At 49.1% G+C, this 19,246-nt stretch overlaps 6 protein-coding genes across 6 annotated transcripts; 3 read left to right on the top strand and 3 right to left on the bottom strand.

Moving 5' to 3' along the window:
- Positions 1–578: 578 nt before the first annotated feature.
- N7533_009854 (60S ribosomal protein eL6) lies at positions 579–1,635 on the bottom strand (the record flags this gene model as incomplete). Its single annotated transcript, XM_057106504.1, has 3 exons — positions 579–731; positions 842–1,177; positions 1,438–1,635. The coding sequence occupies 3 exons, from the start codon at positions 1,633–1,635 to the stop codon at positions 579–581; spliced, it is 687 nt and encodes a 228-aa protein (XP_056957953.1).
- Positions 1,636–2,157: 522 nt separating this feature from the next.
- On the bottom strand, positions 2,158–3,410 carry N7533_009853 (FAD/NAD(P)-binding domain-containing protein; the record flags this gene model as incomplete). Its single annotated transcript, XM_057106503.1, has 2 exons — positions 2,158–2,744; positions 2,813–3,410. The coding sequence occupies 2 exons, from the start codon at positions 3,408–3,410 to the stop codon at positions 2,158–2,160; spliced, it is 1,185 nt and encodes a 394-aa protein (XP_056957952.1).
- Positions 3,411–4,013: 603 nt separating this feature from the next.
- N7533_009852 (uncharacterized protein) lies at positions 4,014–5,333 on the top strand (the record flags this gene model as incomplete). The annotated part of the gene is made up of 3 exons (XM_057106502.1): positions 4,014–4,064; positions 4,218–4,714; positions 4,787–5,333. The coding sequence occupies 3 exons, from the start codon at positions 4,014–4,016 to the stop codon at positions 5,331–5,333; spliced, it is 1,095 nt and encodes a 364-aa protein (XP_056957951.1).
- A 622-nt stretch (positions 5,334–5,955) lies between these two features.
- cch1 (calcium channel protein CCH1) lies at positions 5,956–12,470 on the top strand (the record flags this gene model as incomplete). The annotated part of the gene is made up of 3 exons (XM_057106501.1): positions 5,956–7,551; positions 7,610–10,634; positions 10,702–12,470. 3 exons carry the CDS (start codon positions 5,956–5,958, stop codon positions 12,468–12,470), a joined length of 6,390 nt encoding a protein of 2,129 aa, XP_056957950.1.
- Positions 12,471–13,387: 917 nt separating this feature from the next.
- Positions 13,388–14,304, top strand: N7533_009850 (uncharacterized protein; the record flags this gene model as incomplete). Its single annotated transcript, XM_057106500.1, has 2 exons — positions 13,388–13,504; positions 13,768–14,304. The coding sequence occupies 2 exons, from the start codon at positions 13,388–13,390 to the stop codon at positions 14,302–14,304; spliced, it is 654 nt and encodes a 217-aa protein (XP_056957949.1).
- Positions 14,305–14,978: 674 nt separating this feature from the next.
- clrD (uncharacterized protein) lies at positions 14,979–16,473 on the bottom strand (the record flags this gene model as incomplete). Its single annotated transcript, XM_057106499.1, has 2 exons — positions 14,979–15,484; positions 15,564–16,473. The coding sequence occupies 2 exons, from the start codon at positions 16,471–16,473 to the stop codon at positions 14,979–14,981; spliced, it is 1,416 nt and encodes a 471-aa protein (XP_056957948.1).
- Positions 16,474–19,246: the final 2,773 nt, after the last annotated feature.

Below are 19,246 nucleotides of genomic sequence, written 5' to 3'. Positions count from 1 at the left end.
CCAGTAACTTGAAGGTGGAGAATATGCCCAATTTTTGTATTGCCGAACCTGGGAATTGAGAAGATGTATGCCATACTGAACATAAAAAGAAAAAAGAGATCCAGCGGATAAGCTGGATCGGGATATTTTTGAAATTTTTTTTTTCTTGAAGGTCCTTCTCACATCATCACGGCTTGGTCCCCCCCTTCTGCTAACTCGAGAGAGAAGAGAACAAAAGAGAGCGAGAAGGGAGTCTTGCGAGTATTAATCGACACACACGCGCGGAAGGAAATGGGGGGGATTTGGAAAAGAAAAGAGATCATCTTTCTTTTTTTGTGAAACATTTGAAGAAAACAACACAGCTGGATCGGTGTCCGAAGATTAAAAAAAACCGCAGTTCCTAAGAAGAAAAAAAGCGAAGAGCATGTTTTTGTTAACAAACGGAACTTCTCCGCATGGAGTTACATGAATCGTGAAACCCAATCCTCCCGTCCACGCGAGGGGAATTGCCGATTTGCAATCGAGCCGCTCCCTCGTTTTTGAAAGATGAGTCCTCCCCAACTAATCTACCGAACCCGCGGCCGCCGCTTCGCACTTTTTTACCACTTCATCTCGTGGGGCTTGTCACCGTTGCGGAGGCTGAAGGTGGAGGCGAGGTAAGAGCTCAGGAACTCCTCCTTCTTGATGCTGCCGAGGATGGACTGGTCGACGGCCTTCTGGTCGGCGGCACGGGCGGAGGCAACAACCTTCTTCTGTAGATGAGGAAAAAATTCCATGTTAGTTTGCTGTTGAATTGAATTTGACTCTTCGTGTCGTTCTTCTAATCGGAAAGAAGACTCTTGAAGTGGAGATGAAAACGCACCTGGGGCTTCTCGCCCTGCTTGAAGAAAGCCTCCTCGGACTTCTTCTCGGCCTTCTTCTCCTTGGTGAAGTACTCAGGGGCGGAGATCTTCTCGATGGCCTTGGCGTCGACACCGGAGACGTCGATGCGCTTGGAGGTGGCGATCACGTAGCGGGAGTTGACACGGCGGAGGGGAACGCCGTTGATCTTGAAGGGTCCGGTGACGAGGAGGACACCCTGCTCGAGGTGCTTGAGGAGGACGACACGCTTGCCACGGAAGCGACCAGCGAGGAGGATCAGGACGGTACCGGGCTGGAGGCTCTCGCGGACCTTGGCGGGACGCAGAGTCTTGCGAACCTGTACACACAAATCAAAGGTTAGAAACTGGAATTTCAACAGGTACCAAAACAAAAGCATGGTTCAATTATTCGAGGTGGTGATGCGAGCATGAATCGATTGTCTTCGGATGAATGCGACTTGGATTGTGGGCGAGATCGTGGTTGGTTCGAATTTCACCGATCGCCAATTGATTTTGCGGGTGTTCAATTTAAACATGAAGATTGAGAGAAGATTGTGGCTGCCAGTCTGTCCGGTGACTTTCATTTCAATCCACAAACTCGAATATCGTGTCGCATCCATCCGTAGCAATCGATGCATGTCCGTATTTCCTTCTCGATGTATGTCCATGTGCTTTTCCGGGGTATGCTGACCTTCTTGGGCTGCGACTCATCGTCCACGGGGTACCACTTCTGGGCCTTCTGGGCAGGCACAGTCCGCTGGCCCTTTCCAAACTGCTTCGTCTGGCCGTCCGACATGGTGACGAAGATGGTGTAGGTGGTTGTCGGGTTGGGGGTTGGTGTTGAGGTTGATGATGTGCGGTGCGGACGCATATGGGTCCAGTTTGAGGATGTGAGGGTTCCCAATTGTGTGAGCCCTATCTCACGTGATACGGGTTAACCGAACCGAGTGGGACATCGGATGAGTCAGCGTTCCCGGTGGGTCTTACTACGTAGTACAGTACTATGTTCATAGTTCCATATGAAGATAGGCTAATTTATTTCTTTATTCTTTTATTCTTTAATCATTGCCAATGGTACGGCTATGGACTTAGGGACGAGGCTGATAAGATCCCCCACTTACAAGAAGGAGTCCCTGCCAACTCCTCTTAAGGTCCCGGGTATCCCCAACGGCTATCTCCAGAACTTTTTTATTTTTTAAAGTCATTCACATGCAGTGGTTACAGAGGGTGGAGTTCAAGTTGTATTAAAGACCAAACTGATATTATCCGAGTCCTTCCTCTATCCTTCCATTTACTGTATACATCATTATACTACTGATCAATTCTTTACATCACTGCTCTCTTCCACCTTCCGACTCAACTCTGAATACTCGGGCAACTTCCAATCCCCATCTCGCTCCTTTGAGAATCGCGAGGCAAGTTCAGGGATACGAAGAAAGCAAACCAGCCAAGCGATAAAATGGAGAATTGCGATCCCCCATCGCGTTTCCGGAATAGCTAGCTTCATGAGAGAAACGTTGATATTCTGGACTTCATCCACAAATGGTCGGAAAACTTGGTCATAGTTTGCAAGAGCTCGGGGAAGATCGTCTGCATGTCGATTGATCTCGCCAGCAAGAATATATGCTCCAACCAAACTTGCAGTTGTCCCCATACCGCTGAATGGTGAGGGACAACTGGATGCATCTCCAAGCAGAGCCACCCGACCCTTATGCCAAGTATCCGTCTGGACTTGGACAACCTCCTGGCAATACCAGTTTTCTGTAGTCTTCATACCCTCAAGAAAGCGACTCGTTTGCCACCCTGCATCTCGGAACCTTCGAGTCCAGAAATCCTTTTGCGTTTCTACCGAAGCGCGATGTATACTTGACAACTCGGGGGAGTCATCCTTGAGAAAGAAGTAAACTTGCGTTTCGGTCTCGTTATGAGATCGACGCTTAATCATTCGACCCCAGGGCTGATGTAACTCCTACTCAAATTGTCATCTGTCTCATCACGGGGGATGAACCAGTACGCCATATGTATTCCGAGTCTGCGATAGGGCTCTGGAGAGCCAGGCGGCAGAATCGCTTTTCGAATACGCGATCCTTGACCATCTGCTCCAATAAGAAGATCGTATGTGTCTAATGAGCCATCCGAGAAATGAACGGTGACCGACTGGTCATTTTGTTCAAAGTTCTCGACAGTTGTACCGAATAGATATCTCACATTGTGATGAGTTGCCTCGTAGAAGATGCGAATCAAATCACCCCGCATAATCTCGTACTCTGACGTGAGGGTTTGTGCCCCTTTGCCAGACTTGTTGGCCAGTATAGTCCCTCTAATATTGCCATTCAAGTCCACAAATGCCGTGCCTTCCTCGTCGACAAGTTTGCTGCGGATGATGTCGTTGAGACCCATGCGCTTCACGACTTCGATGCCTTGGCCACGTAAGTCGATTTGGGCACCTGTGGCTCTCAGAGCTGGAAAGCGCTCAACGATGGTGACGTTATGGCCTGTGTTTGCGAGCCAGTATGCCAGGGCAGGCCCAGCACAGCCGCCACCGCAGATAAGGACCTTGAGAGGTGGCATGGTTGAATGCGAAATGACTTTGGTTGTAAGAATAGAATTAAGTACTAGTACTACCTAGTACTATCAGTAACTTCCAAGGTTGAAAAGGTGATGATGTGCTCGAAACCTTGAACTTAAGTGAAATTCCGGAAATACGAGGCTGACCCAGCACGTTGGGCACTCTTATATACTTTCAGATCTATGTTGGCTCGTTGAACCGCGCGAGCTCGGGGTTTTGCGGTCAATTCGGACCACCCCCAGATGAATTGATGAATGCCGAGTTTTTGGCCCCAAATAACCCTAGAATATGGTAAACGTACCAGGTACTATTGGTATCACTGATACCAACAACCTTGGAACTATCCGTTGGAATAACCAAGTGCTGTCTGCACAAATCAGGCAGCAAGGCATCAACTACGGGAGTCCACAACTCCACAAGCGCAGGTCAGCTGTTCAGATCAGGTCAGCACAAACAACTGACGTTATCCTAAGAAGCTCCTCTCCTCTCCGCAATCTCAACCTCAATCTCAATCTCAATATCACCCTTGTCATTGTGCCCACTATCTTCACCTTTCTCATCCGGGCCTAATTTCCCTACTCTTCTGGCCATAATAAATACCCACCATGTCGATAGCTCCCGTCATCACCTTCAAAGCAGGTATCTGCGACCTCGATGTATGTGTTCAAGCTCAATTCGGTCTCTGGCTTAGTTGCTGCTGGTGATCTTTCACTGACCAATTGCCTCCTATTCTATCTTCTAGACCTCCACCACTCCTCCCAGTGTGAAGCCTAAGCAGACTCCTGGCTATATTTACCTCTACTCCGAAGATGATCTTATGCACTTCTGCTGGCGCCCCCGCAGCGCCCCCCCTCGATGAGCCCGAGCTCGATCTGATGATGATCCCTCAGGATGGAAGCTTCACTCCCTACAAGCCCTCCGGCAAGAATGCTACAAATGGTCGTATCTTTGTTCTCAAGTTCTCTTCCAGCTCTCAACGATACCTATTCTGGCTGCAGTCTCAGCCCCAAGATGAGAATGGCGACCTGAGCTTCTACTCCCCGCGCGATCTGAAGCTCGGAGAGATTGTCGATGTTCTGTTGCAGGGTGAAGAAGTTGACGTGGAACACGAAATCGCCACTTTCACTCGAGGACGATCATCTGGCGGTGACGATGATGAGACCATGGAGGATGTGGAAGGCACCGACCACGACCCAAGCCATAACCACGGCGGCAGCAGTGGCGGAGCCGGACCGGACGCGACCGGAGGCGATGTTCGTGAGGAGGGCCAAGAATCGAGAGAAGGCGGTGCCGATGGTGGACGAGCGTAGGTACATATCTCTACCCTTTTCCATTGGAACCATGACTCTAACCATCCCTTCTTTTTCATGATATACAGTGCAGCTGCCGACTCAAATCCATCATCGGTTGTCCAAGACTTTTTACGGTCCTTAGGTGGCCAACGCCAACCCCAGGATGCCGAACGACCTTCTACGACATTGCAAGACCTTCTTCCCCCCTCGACTACGCTACCTTTTCTTGAAACCGCCGATGAGGCTGCGGCTGATCACCTTTTGAACTTCTTGCCGCCAGCATTGCTTCTGCTGGCTCAGGGTAATGCGGAGGCTTCGGAAGCTGACACGGACCCGGAGTTGGCCCAGGCGGCTTTGTTATCTCTCGATCTCCCCCAAAAGAAAGATATTCTTCGCAAAGTGCTCCGATCCCCACAATTCATTCAGAGTCTGGCTAGTCTCACCGTTGCTCTACGGGACGGTGGATTGCCCAGCATCAGCGAGGCGCTACAAGTGCCCGTGGCCAACGGAGGGTTTATGCGACGAGGCGGCGTACCGCTCGGTGGGGGAGATGCAGTGGATGCGTTCCTGGATGGCGTTCGGCAACATGTTAAAAATGAGAAGGACCAGTCGGGTGAGATGGAGACGGACTGAACTTGAGACGTAAGGTAATTTCTAGAAATGCATTTTTTATTTATGCAAATTGAAGCTATTTTTGGCACATCCCCCCCCCACTAGGCAACACCTTTTTTAGATTTGATTTCTATTTTTGATTGTTTTTTTACTCCGTACATTAAGGTACCAGAAGATCTCAGGGTTGGGGAATGTGCAAGCATCAAGGAATAAGGAATACTATTCAATATGACCTAGGATACTAAGATATGAATAAGATATGTCGGTAATTAAAAGGTATCAAAAGGTAATAAAGTAAATGCTGACGAACCCTCCTCAAAGGTGACCAATCAGCAGTTACCTTCCGCTTGTCTTCTTCAGCCCCCAGTCCCAAGTCTCAGTCCAGTCCAGTCCAGTCGCGCGCTTGGCTTGTCCCTCAATCTTAATCCAAGCTGGTCTTTCTCCTCTTCCCTTCTCTCCTCTTCTTCTCCTTCCACATCGCTTACACCCCCGTCACTCTCTGCGCCCTCGACCTCGACCTCGCCCTCACTCTCACCCTCGCTCAAACCCAAATTTCTAAATTTACCCGTTGCGCGTCTTCGACCCATCAGCGTCGCAGATTTGGCGATGTCGGCGATTCCATAATCCCTAATCTTGCCTGACGATGGCACCCAATACTCAGAGCCCTGGCGATTATGACAGCCCCTCCTCGAGCCAGATCCCACTTCAGGATCTTTCGAGACACGATGACCCCGCCGACGTTCGTGGCAGAAGTACCGACAACAACGCGGGGACTGGTAGTGGCATCTTCTCACGGCCTTCTATGATGCGAACGGGGCCCCGAAGTCAATATCAGAGTGTTGCTGCCGACTCGCCAATTGATACTCCATCCGCGAACAGGATCCCTTTTCCACAACCCGCCGATGCGCGCGAAGAGGATATCGCTCACCACGATCTGGGGCAACTCGCACAGGCCATGTCCTTTGGTATTAGCTTCGATGAACCATACTCCCGATCCTCAGCTGCCGGTCTCTCCGCGAACCACGACCACGATTTTAACGATTCCGCATCCGACCAACTTGATAATGTGCCTCTGGACACCTATCAGTCTCATGACCCCGACCACTACGCCGCCTACCCTCCCGCGACGGACGAGGAAGATGCGCGATTGACCGATCCTCGATGGTTACAGCCCATTAGTGGTGCCGCTGCATCGGAGAGACGACCCAGTAGCGACAATCCTGCAGGCAGTTCTCGCCTGGGCGATGACCTTCCCCATGTTGAAGAAGGTCTTGGCCGGGGACGTGGTAGCAGCGCTAGATCCCGTTCCTTATCACCTTCTACCGGAGGCGCCCTCCATCGAGCCAGCTCCATGGTGAAATCAATGTCGCAACGTGTCGTCAATTTGAGTAACGAGCCGGAGGTTGTACAGCAATCGATCGAGAGGGAGGAGTCGGACAAAAATGCGCGAATGGATGGGCCTCCCGTTCTCCCCGCGATGGTAGATTTTGGCCCGGAGCCAAGTGCACAGGCTCAACGACAGAAGCGGAATTCAGCAAAGGCCTGGAAACATCTTAACAATCCGTTCAGAGGCAGGTCACTCGGGATACTGGGTCCAAATCACCCGCTTCGACTTTGGCTGTGCGATATCCTTGTTCATCCATTCATGGAACCCTTCGTCCTGGTGATTATCATCATTCAAACTACTCTACTTATCGTCGAATCCTCCAAATCCGTGTTCAACAAACCCATTGCGGCACGTTGGTCTGCGACTCCCCTGGACTGGGTCTTTCTCATCATTTTTATCATTTATACCCTTGAGATTTGCGCCAAAATTTTGGTCTCTGGCTTTATTTTTAATCCGACGGAGTACAGCACTCTCAATCGCTCCCTGGGAATCAGGAAAGCAATCGCAGAGAAGGGCAGGAACCTCATTACTCCTCATCGACAGGCGACTACCAAGAAAGTCTCATTTCTCCCAAGCGAACCGCAGTCATCTATCATTCGAACATTTACTGGCCTGAACGCGCTGGAGACACCAGCTTATGACGATCCTCTTCAAAAGCGCCGTATTCGACTTGCACATAGAGCATTTCTGCGACATTCATTTAATCGACTAGACTTTGTGGCTATCGTTGCATTCTGGATATCATTTTTCCTTTCCATGGAGGGTGTGGAGAAAACCCACCAATTGTTCATATTCAAAATGTTGAGTTGTCTTCGAATTCTGCGTCTTCTTGCTCTCACAAACGGCACTTCCGTAAGGCGACCTGCTACTATAAAGCCTTATTGCTGAACTCTCTGACTGACCATATCAGGTAATTCTTCGAAGTCTTAAACGTGCCGCTCCCAATCTCGTTCATGTCGCATTCCTTATCTGCTTCTTCTGGCTCCTCTTCGCCATCGTGGGAATCCAGAGCTTCAAGTCTAGTTTCAGAAGGACGTGTGTCTGGATTGACCCCGAGGGCCAGTCCAACTACACCCAAAGTGAACAATTCTGCGGAGGATATTTTCACAATACAACCGGCGAGAAGATGTCATGGGTTGATAGACTGGGTGTCTCTGCAGATACCAATAAACCGAAAGGGTACCTTTGCCCTCAAGGTTTAATGTGCATAGAAGGTGAAAACCCAAACAACGGCACTATGAGTTTCGATAACATCGTGCAATCGCTGGAACTGGTCTTTGTCATCATGAGTTCCAACACCTTTACTGATCTCCTATATTACACCACCGACAGTGATTACATGGCTGCTGCGCTCTTCTTTGCATTCGGTCTGGTCATTCTGAGTCTCTGGCTGGTTAACTTGCTGGTGGCAGTCATCACTCATTCCTTCCAAGTCATTCGAGAGGAGAGCAAGCGAAGTGCTTTCGCGGTTCAGCAAATAGACGAGGTTGACAGCGATGAAGCCTCCAAACGCAAAATCAGCACTCTGAAGAAGCTCTACGACAAGACTTACTGGCCTTGGATCCTGCTCATCATCTTCGACCTCATTGTGCAGGCTTTGAGGAGTTCTGAAATGTCAGACAGCCGCCGTTCCTTCGTTGATAACACTGAAACCGTCGTCACTCTAATTATGCTTGTCGAAATCGTACTACGCTTCGGCTCGGACTGGCGGGTGTTCCACCGGAGTCGTCGCAATTGGTTCGACCTCTTCCTCGCCGTTATTACGTGCATCATTCAGATACCACTGATCCGCCACTCCGGTCGCCCTTATACTGTCCTCACGCTCTTCCAAATTTTGCGTGCGTATCGTGTTGTTATGGCATTCCCCGTCACACGAAAGCTTATCATGGTTGTGTTTCGCAATGTTGTCGGTCTGCTCAACTTGATATTCTTCTTGTTCTTGATGACATTCCTCGCCTCCATTTTCGCAACGCAGCTTTTCCGAAGCCAGATTCCCGACGAGGCCGATGGTAACAGTATCGCCATTACTTTCGGTGATATCTACAATTCCTTCCTCGGCATGTACCAGATCCTTTCGAGTGAGAATTGGACGGACATCTTGTATAACACAACCTCCTACACTGTTCATTTCAACACTGCTTGGATTTCCGCATCCTTCATCATTCTGTGGTTCATTGTCTCCAACTTTATCATCTTGAACATGTTTATTGCTGTCATTCAAGAGAGTTTCGATGTTTCCGAAGATGAGAAGCGACTGCAGCAGGTTCGGGCTTTCCTAGAGCAAAAGCATGTCGGCAGTGCCACACAAGGTAATCTAGCCCTTTCGAAGATTCTTCGATTAGGCCGGGACTCAGATCGTTATAAGGATCCTTTGGACCATGGCCCTGCCGCGCTGGAAATGTTGTTGAAAGATGCCGTCGTCCGCGAATTCCTGGACGAAGAAGAGGAGGAAGAGGCGAATGGAGAAGGCCAGAGACCTAATAATGCACGTAGAGCCAGTGGAATGCCACTAGCCGACGGCGCGAACGCACAGGTGGTTCAGCCAGGCACACTCTCACGACTATACACCAAGGGCATGTCTCTCATTATGGGACGGGAGCCAAATCCGTTTTATGCCAAGCTTCAATTTTCACGAGCATATGAAGAGCTTGACCCTAGAACAATGGCAAAAGAGGTTGTTTCGGCGGCGGAGGCGAGAAAGCGAGCCCAGCGAAATTATCTCGTCGATCATCCCAACTACAACAAATCACTTTACATTTTCTCGCCGTCTCATCCAGTCCGCAAGTTATGCCAACGGATTGTCGGACCTGGACGTGGCCACGAGCGAGTTGAAGGTGTGGATCCGTACAAACCCGTCTGGTACGCTTTCTCAGCATTCATCTACGCGGCTATCGTGGCTATGGTGGTTCTCGCTTGTATCACGACGCCGCTCTACCAGCGAGATTATTTCCGCACTAATCGCAATTGGTTCGTGTACACGGATATGGGATTTGCTATTATCTTCTCATGCGAGGCTGCTATCAAGGTTGTCGCTGATGGCTTTTTCTGGACCCCCAATGCATACTTCCGAAGTTCATGGGGTTTCATCGACGGTGTTGTGTTGGTCACCCTTTGGATCAACGTTGGTGGATCGTTGAAGCATGACTGGAGTGTCTCTCGAGCAATTGGCGCCTTTAAAGCGCTGAGGGCGCTACGACTTCTGAATGTCAGTGACAGCGCCAAGGATACCTTCCACTCTGTCATTATCGTCGGTGGATGGAAAGTTATTTCCGCAGCTGCAGTCTCGTTGAGTTTCTTGATACCGTTTGCCATATACGGTGTCAACTTGTTCAGTGGACAGCTGGTGGTCTGCAATGACGGCGACCTCTCCGGAGACTTGGGTAACTGTGTCAACGAGTTTGAAAACACGCCATCCAACTGGGCTGTCCTCGCGCCACGAGTCGCAGCAAATCCCTACTACGACTTTGACAATTTCGGCGACTCACTCTTCATTCTTTTCCAAATTGTCTCTCAGGAAGGCTGGATCGATGTGCAAGATAGTGTAATGCAAATCACAGGCATCGGCCAACAACCTCAAGATGGAGCGGCACCGGAAAATGGGCTCTTCTTCGTTGTTTTCAACCTGTTGGGCGCTGTGTTCGTCCTTACGCTGTTTGTCTCTGTGTTTATGCGCAATTACACAGAACAAACGGGTGTTGCTTTCCTGACAGCCGAACAACGTTCTTGGTTGGAATTGCGCAAGTTGCTTCGGCAGATTTCGCCTTCCAAGCGGTCATTCGACGAGAAGAGCGCGAAATGGCGCCAGTGGTGCTACCGGATCGCGGTGAAGAAGCATGGTCGATGGGCACGCTTCGTGACTTGTGTCCTCGTTGTGCACTTGCTCCTCCTGGTACTAGAATTTTACCCAGAGCCGAAATTGTGGGAAACGATTAGATGTAGGTCCCCTTGTCATCAACCCCCTTGACTGTTTCTTTCTTTTTTCTCTTTGCTAACGAGAGATAGCTGTATTTTTCTTCATCTTCATGTTTGTTTACATCGCAAACGTGATCATTCGATTGATTGGCCTTGGCTGGCATCGGTTCAGCCGGAGCTCTTGGGATCTATACTCTCTTCTCGCCGTTCCGGGCGCTTTCGTCACCACCATCCTGGATATCTCTTACCGAACCCAAGCTGTGCTTGAACTCAATAAGCTCTTCCTGGTTGCTATCACTCTACTCCTTATTCCCCGAAACAATCAGCTTGACCAGCTCTTCAAGACAGCCGCGGCTAGTTTACCAGTGATCGGAAACCTGCTTGCGACTTGGTTTGTCCTTTTCTTGGTCTTCGGTATCGCCATGAACCAGGCATTTGGCTTGACCAAGTTCGGAAGCCAAGGGACTCACAACATCAACTTCCGAGACCTACCAAAGGCCCTGATTCTACTCTTCCGGTGCAGTTGCGGAGAAGGGTGGAATGAGATTATGGAAGACTATGCCACCATGGTACCTCCTATTTGCACTTACAACCCCAACTTCCTTGACGACGACTGCGGCAGTGCTGCCTGGGCCCGATCGCTATTCATTGCGTGGAACTTGATCAGCATGTACATTTTCGTTTCACTGTTCGTGTCTCTAATCTTCGAGAGTTTCTCGTACGTATATCAGCGGAGCAGTGGTCTTTACGTGCTGAGCCGCGAAGAAATCCGTCGATTCAAGCAGGCTTGGGCGACCTACGACCCGGATGGATCGGGATTCATTACGAAAGAGCAATTCCCTCGTCTTCTCGGAGAGCTCTCTGGTATATTTGCAATGCGGATTTACGATGGGGAATTCTCTGTTGTGGAAATTCTCGAACATTGTCGGACCTCGCCTCGCGATTCAGTCCACTCATTGCATAGCTCGTTCCCCATGCGATCGCGCGAATCACTCAACCCGCTGAACCCAACGCAGACATCCGACCTCGCAGCCGGTATTGACATTGAGAAGCTATCTCGCATCGTCAACCGCATCCCAGTCGAAATCATCCGCGAGCGACGACAGCGGTTAAACACATTCTATGAAGAAGTCCTAGTTTCGGCCGACATCGACCGCGGCATCTCATTCCACCAGATCCTGATGATCCTCGCACATTATAATGTCATTAGCGACAGCAAGAGTCTCCGACTAGAAGAATTCCTACGTCGTCGTGCGCGACTGCAGCGCGTGGAAGAAGCCGTCCGCCGCAACACAGTGGTCGGCTTCTTCGACACACTATACTGGTCCCGACAATTTCGACGAGCCGTCGAGCGCAAGAAGAGCGCCCGAATGACAGCAATCCCGCAGTTCACGGTACCGGAAATCTTCGTTGACGACCCAGGCGAAGAACCCGAGGAGGCACCATCGGGTGTAATGACGCCGCAACCCCAGCCCGACCCGGACTCACCCTTCGCGCCAATGCTGTCGCCGACATCGACCTCGCACCGAAGAGCTGAGTCCAGTCCCACGGGCCGTCATACCGATCTGCCTCGCCTGGACACGACACTGACGGGCCGATCGTCGGGCGGCAACACCCCGACTGATTGGGCGAGCTTTAGCCCCGCGCGAACCCCACGGCGGATGTATGGGGAGCGGGGCTCGTTCGATATTGATGAGCGTCGCGGGTCTGCGACGCCTTCATCGGGGACGGCCGATCATTCGCGACAGAATAGCGCGATGAGCGTTCGAGATGTTATGAATTCGCTGGATAACTCCGCCTGGGGTGAGAGTATTCGGCGAAGTTTCACGCAGCGCCGATCGGGCGACCGATCTGAATAGAGTGGGCTCTGCGCTTTCTTTCCTTCCCTTCGTTCTCTTACCTTTACCCTTACCCTGATCATTGCGCTTTCTATTTTCTTTTTGTTATTTTTCTTTCCAAGGAAAGATACTATGCGTTGATGACGTTTCGATGGGGGCAGAAGATATTGGATATAATGATAAGAAGAAGAAGAAGAAGAAGACGAAGAAGAAGAAGAGGAGGAGATTGCATTTTCCTTTTGTTTTTTTTTTCCCTTTACGTGGACATTCTTTGCATACTCGATATCCTGTGGTTTTTTGCTTCTTGTCTCGATACTTTTTTTCCTTCTGTCCTCCCCTTTTCTCTCAGTTGTACACTATCATACACTACCAGTCACTCTCCTTGATCCTGGGATCCAGAGTCATCTTGCATAGCACGGCGTGGGCTACCATTTCGTCACAGGGTTATTTTTTTCAGATTCGTCCATAGAATAATGTAGCATGTCCATTGATATTTGACTACAGCTATAATCTTCAAAGATCATTGACCTAGCAGATGTAAGAAGAGCCCCTAGATAGGGTACTGAAGGGACCAGGCACCCTGCACCCTATGCTACTAGTACGAATACCAAGAAGTATTTAAGTTCTTCCCCGAAAACAAAGGTACTTTAAACCCAGTTATTAGATAGTTACTGGAAACGGGGGGTTCCAACCCTCGGGGGGGGCTGAAACAGTGGGGCCGCTATTGGTTGGATAGTATGCGCGTAGAGTATAGTACCCACTAGTTATAGCATCAGCACGACGGAACCGGGGAGACGGGAATAAGTGGAATAGGATCAGTGGAATGATGGAAATAATTGGCGTAGATCAGGAACAATGCCATTGGTAAATCTAGTATCGGCAGAGTACTCGGTCGCTGAGCCTGGAGTACTTAGGGTTCAGTACTTCCGCATTCGGCAATGCAGGCACTTCCCCCCGTTTCCCGCATGCGTCCTTCTTCTGTCTCAACCTCCCTGCAGCCCCGTCCTTGCGCAATTGAAATTCGTCACTCTGCCCTCAATTTCGAGGAGATTCCGGTCTATTTTATTCTTCTGGATCTCCTCGAATTTAAGTCCTGTCATGGGTTGAGGACAATATCAACTTTTCCCCCATCTACATTCCACTCCAGACAATACAAACAAACATTCCACATCTATCACCACCACCATGCATCAATTCATCTCACCATTCCCCTCTCTCACCCGCCAAAGACAAACAAGCGACACCTCGAGTCCCCCCCAGTTCACGAACAACCTCACCACCCGCCTCACCAACCTCAACCCTCCGACCCTTCCCCCAGGCCCAGACCTTACCAAACAACCTCTTCAACCTCTCCTTCCACCCACACGCCCACCAAAGAAGCGAACCGGCCGCATCAGATTCAGTCGGAAACAGCGACAATCAAAGCCATGACTTCGCTCCCAGCACCACTGCTACAAGCACCTCCCACCCCCACTGCGTGAGCGTACTTCCCTGCGCCGTCCTCCGCGGCCGATCATCAATGATGGTAGTACGCCGTCGCCCCTCAGCAATCGACCTCGCTCTCAGCGAAGAACGATCACGCTGTACCTGTGACTCGATTGAAAGACAGGGCCTTGACCTAATGGAGCCCCGTCCCGTTGACATGGATCTGCACGCTAATGCCCATGCCCATGCCCATTCTCATGCTCATGCGCGCTGCCAGCAAGCACCGTCTTCACCACCGCTGCAATCACCCTTCTCCCGCAGTATGATTGCCGGTACCGGCACTGAGCGGAATTCGATGCAACACTCGTCTCAGCAGTCGCCCCGCTTCGTGATGGGGGGTATTTTTGAAGTCATGGAAGGGCGGGCTTAGGTCCTGGCTTCATTTTATCGGTTCTACTCCGTATGCTTTATGGGGTATTCTTGTTTTTGATCGGCATTTTCTGTTTGGGGTTTTGGGGTTGTGTTTCATTGGTGTTTCATTTGGGTTGATTCGGCGTTTGGATTTGCTTTTTGCTTTTGTGGTGGGGCTGGTTTGTATAGATCTGGTGTTTGATGGAACCTTGGAAATAACGGGACTGAAGTGTGGGGATGGTGGATTTTGTATAGAATGTTCGATGGAAAGTTCAGTGGTTTACGAGCTGTAAATGTGCTCTATTCTTTACAGTGTTTGATTATCCGCTATTCACTTTCTAACTTGAAATATGAAATATCAAAGGAAATTTGAAAGAAGTACTTTTTGCAAAGCCTTGTGAGACTTTGACATTATTCATTGCTACCTATTCGTAGGGGTAGGATGATTCGATCAACTTGAACGGGACAGGGGGTATTAAAGAAGAAGAAAAGTGCAATGCGACCAGATGTTTATTCAAACGCCCATTCCCACAGAATTGAAGATATGCAGTGAAGTGAGTAAGGTGGAGGTGAGGTGAGGTGAGTTTTCATGATACGTCATAGGCATGTTCGCTGGAAATAGGATCGCTATACCATGCAAAAATAACAGTACAGTAGTGAAAAAATGGGGGGAAGGCAAGGGTAGGAGGAAGTTCATGATTCGTCAGAGGAGCTGGAACTGGCTGAAGTGTCAGCCGAGACACCCTGCTGGTTCTGCTTTCTTGCATTTGGCCAAAGTTGGCCGCGGCATCTCTTGTCGCCGCAGAGACACTTGACAGCGCCGGAGGACATTTTCTCTTTTTTGTCAAAGCCCGGGTTGTAGTCAAAGGTCAACTCTGTTCCTGCAGGAATGTAGCGGAGGGCGAAAAAGGCGAGATAATACAGTTTTTCGTCGCCGTGGTTGATCGAGACGGGGATAATCTTGCAATTCGGATTGCAAGAGTGGTTCATAAAACGGGTGGCATTGCCGAATTTCTGCCCATCCACAACATAGATCTCCTGCTCTGAGATATCGGTTGAGCCAACCATGAAATCAAGGCCGAAAAGATAGGAAATCTTCTGGTCGTCTTCTCGCTGGTCGGCTTCTTCTTTTGTCAATACCTCACCGAGGTAACGGTCGAGGTATTCCCCAACTTGGATATCATCTGGGGAACGAAGACCTAAATAGTTGGTTTGTTAGTAAATTGTCTATGTAGTGTACCTTTAATTGTGATGTCAGGTTTAACGGAGGAAGCTCACCGAATCCGCGGTTACCGGTATGGAAGATCTCTAGACGGAATCTTCGGCCACGTTGAGTGACGTTGAATCGACAATTACCACGGCAGCCGCATCGATGATTACATTCATAAATCATAGATTTGCGTTTTAAAAAGTGGGGATCGAGTGCCATCTTCCCCAATTGATACGGGACGATCAATTCTTCCGAATCCTCTTCCGTGGCAAGACAACTGCATTTATCAGGCTCACATGCGCCTCCTGCGCATTCACAACCGGAATTGAAAGCTTCTGGGACGGGCTGGACGTTATCTCTTAGGATGTAATCTTTAACAAAGCCGAAATTGGACGCAGCAAGCAGAAAGAGATTTTGCTTCTCAATATTAAAAAATACCTCCGGGCCGTCAGCTTGAAGGCGCGAGAGACTGTGAGTCAGAGATGCCCTTTGGATAGTTTCCAGATCTTCAGATCTAAAATCTCGACCGTGTTGATCACCGATATCCGCAGACAGAGGAACAAGACTGCGCTTAACAGTCCGTTTGTATGGATACCGGCGGTCAAAGGCTTTACTCCGTTCGATGGACTCGACCGGGTAGTACTTTTCGGATAGACCATCATGTTTAGGTTGGACCTTGACGTATTGGTCTAAAGAGAGAGAAGGACTTGGAATTTCCACGATAAAGTGTTGGTTGCCTTCGGGGATCCTGGGTTGAGGGGGAGTGATCGGAGGGCGAAGAGTATGCTTGGAATCATCGAGTTCGGAGCTTTTTCGCTTGTTGGTGGCGGGAGAAACGACCAGAGGAGAAGAGAATGTAGGGCCAAGATCGCCCAGTTTTTGAGAGGTCACGGAAGTAATTTTGAGAAAGCCATTTGGCAGTGATGGCTCGGGCTGGTAGAGGATATAATCAGTAAAGGACCTAATGATTGAGGCCATATTCGAGTTCGGAAGAGGTGGAATCACTTCGAAGTGGGGAAAGGAGATGTATAAGGGAGATGAAAGGAAGAAAGAGAGTCAAGGGAGGTCCGAGGTCGAGGAATGTTTTCCTTCCTTTGATATGTCGATCTGCCCAGGAAGGTACCCTCATAACCTTGGAACGTAGACCCTTATAAGGGCTGATAAGGTAGATGCAAATGAAAAGAAAAGAAAAATAAAATAAAACGGGAACTTACCGAGTCATCCACATCCTCCATGTCCGTATCTGCCGTTAAATCAATAAAATCCACAGGTGTTGGCATGTTGCTGTGCCTTGCAGGCTTGCAGGGTCCACCCCAGAAAAAGTGGTGGACCACCCCGGGGCAATACCAAACGACGCGTCCTAAACGCGTATAACACGGTTAGTCAAAAGTCACACACCTCAACTCCAACAAAAAGAAAAAAAAAAGATAAGATAGTAAGTGGAAATTATTGACAAGAGCAGCTTCCCAATCAGTGTAGGTCGGTAAGATAGATAAAAGTCGATGAAGAGGGGGGTGTTGGAGTGGAAGATGCTGAATCCTTACCTAGATACCTAGGCGCCAGTCGGGAAAGCTGGGAGGGGGAGAACCCGAGGGTGAGAAATAGCCCTGGGAGGCAGTGTGGGGCCTCAAATTGGCTTTCCTAAGGGTTGACAAGCAGCGACAACCTTGGAAGGCGTGGGCTGAGATCACCGTGCATTACGGTGACATTACTCCAAGAAATAATGGAAAGGGAGAAGCCTGAGAGGGCGGTCATGTGGGGGAGGGCGCTTGGACCAGGGGCTATATATATATGCTTAGTCATCGATGTTATCACCAGCACCTAGCCATATTTTGGAGATTGTGGCCTCAAATTGTATATAGAAAACTATGAGACTAAACAGGTCTTAATAAGCACAGGGAAATCAAATAAAGAAGAAGAAGATTGGTGTTTGCAATGTTTAGTAATACTATATTGATGGTATGAGTTGTTGTTGTTGTTGCTATTTTTATTTTGTGAAGGGGAGAAAGTCCTATATATATATTGAGTATTATAGCTACACCTAACTTTTATTATTATAAACACCCTTTGGATTATGGGTAGGCTTAGGCGATATACGGGCGCCATAAGCGGGGTATTAGGTGAGCTTAGGTGCCAAGGTAGGTACCATAAGCTGAATACGGGCACCACCTTAGATGTAAGCACGGGCGCTGTGAACCGAATATGGGCGCCACCTGCCGGTTGTTATAGCCGGAGTTTCGGCATGCTTTATAGGGGTTTAAAGTATTGTATAATATTCATAATATTCATAAAAACAGAAATGATAAAAAATTGGAGACAATTTTCAATTTTAGTGATCATGCTAGCTATTTTGATGTACAATTCGAAGCTCTCAGGGCAAATGTGTGGCTTGTGGAGTTTTGATTCAAAGCTTAGAGCACTTCAGAAAAGCTGTCAGTAAGTGGGTGCCAGGAGCCGGCAGAACTGCATCCTCCAGGCCCCACCAAGTCCTCAAGAAACTTTATAAACTAAATCAGGATTTGTACCACGACGAAAGCGATTTATACAAGAAAAGCACATTGAACATATAGAATACGCCCCCCCTATATCTATTGATATAACTATAAAATCTATACGACATTTGAGTCGACTTCTATGGCCTGTATAACTTTAGAGGCTATCTCTTCATATGAGGCTTGGCGCGGGAGGACGATCACGTGACATATATGAAGTGTCCAATCACTGCGCAGGACTACAGAACTGATCAACTGATGACTAAGCAGTATATTAAATTGACTATTGAATCTCAATTTGATGGACAGTTGAATAAAATAAGTATATAAGTATAAACAATACAAGTATAACCGATGATACAACTTGAATATCCGTGGATATTGTATACTCGGCCAAACTAGGAATCGTGTGGGGCCGCTTTAAGGTAGGTTCGCCTCAACCCCGAAGGCATTATACGCTATCCCTCTTTAGGACTAACTAAGCGCATCACATCGTATCGATGCCCTCCACCTCGAGGCAAACACGAACCTATCGCTAACCATCTCCCTCCTCGCCAATCTCAGCCTGGGAATCAGCGCCAAGCAGCCACTTGATCAGCCCCCCCAGAGTTCTTCTCGATCGCAATGTCGCCACATCTTTTCTTTCTTCTCAATGATCGAACTCGGGTCACTTCACGATCTTCGAATGATTTAACATGCCACCAGGGCTGTCAGACCTAGTTCTGGACACCCAAATTCGTGTGGAAATCCATCAAACACCTCATCAAATAGCCCACCATCGGTTTACTTTCGACTCGGGCACTTTGTCAGGAAGGTATGCCCGGCGTCGCGAGAGACAGCATGTTTGGATACAGGGTAGGCTACTTGGCCGTGGCTCCTATGGCAATGTGTATCTACACTCGTGTTCGACAGGAGATCGGGGTGAAACTGAGCTTCAAGCTGTCAAAACGATTGACAAGGCTCAGATGACCGCGCATAGGGTCAACTATCACAAGGAGGTAGAGGCTATTGCCAAGTTCTCGCAGCAAAAGGTCGGTCGGACACTTATTAAACATATTGACTATTGGCTGATGTTCTCTAGTACCACGGGCTCTTCGTCGAATTTTTGGGATGGTACGAAAATGATAAATCAGTGTTTATTACCATGGAATATATCGAGCATGGAGATCTCAGCGCTCATCTCAAACATCCACTACCCGAAGACGAGGCCAGGACAATCACATTCCAGTTGGTAGAGGGGCTCATGTTTCTCCACGCCA

This window comes from Penicillium manginii (assembly GCF_028828005.1).
Source record: "Penicillium manginii strain IBT 31320 chromosome Unknown utg000006l:1.0-4164085.0:1.0-4166146.0, whole genome shotgun sequence".
NCBI lineage: Eukaryota > Fungi > Ascomycota > Eurotiomycetes > Eurotiales > Aspergillaceae > Penicillium > Penicillium manginii.
Note: the sequence above shows the minus strand (reverse complement) of the source record. Positions and strands in the feature narration are given on the sequence as shown.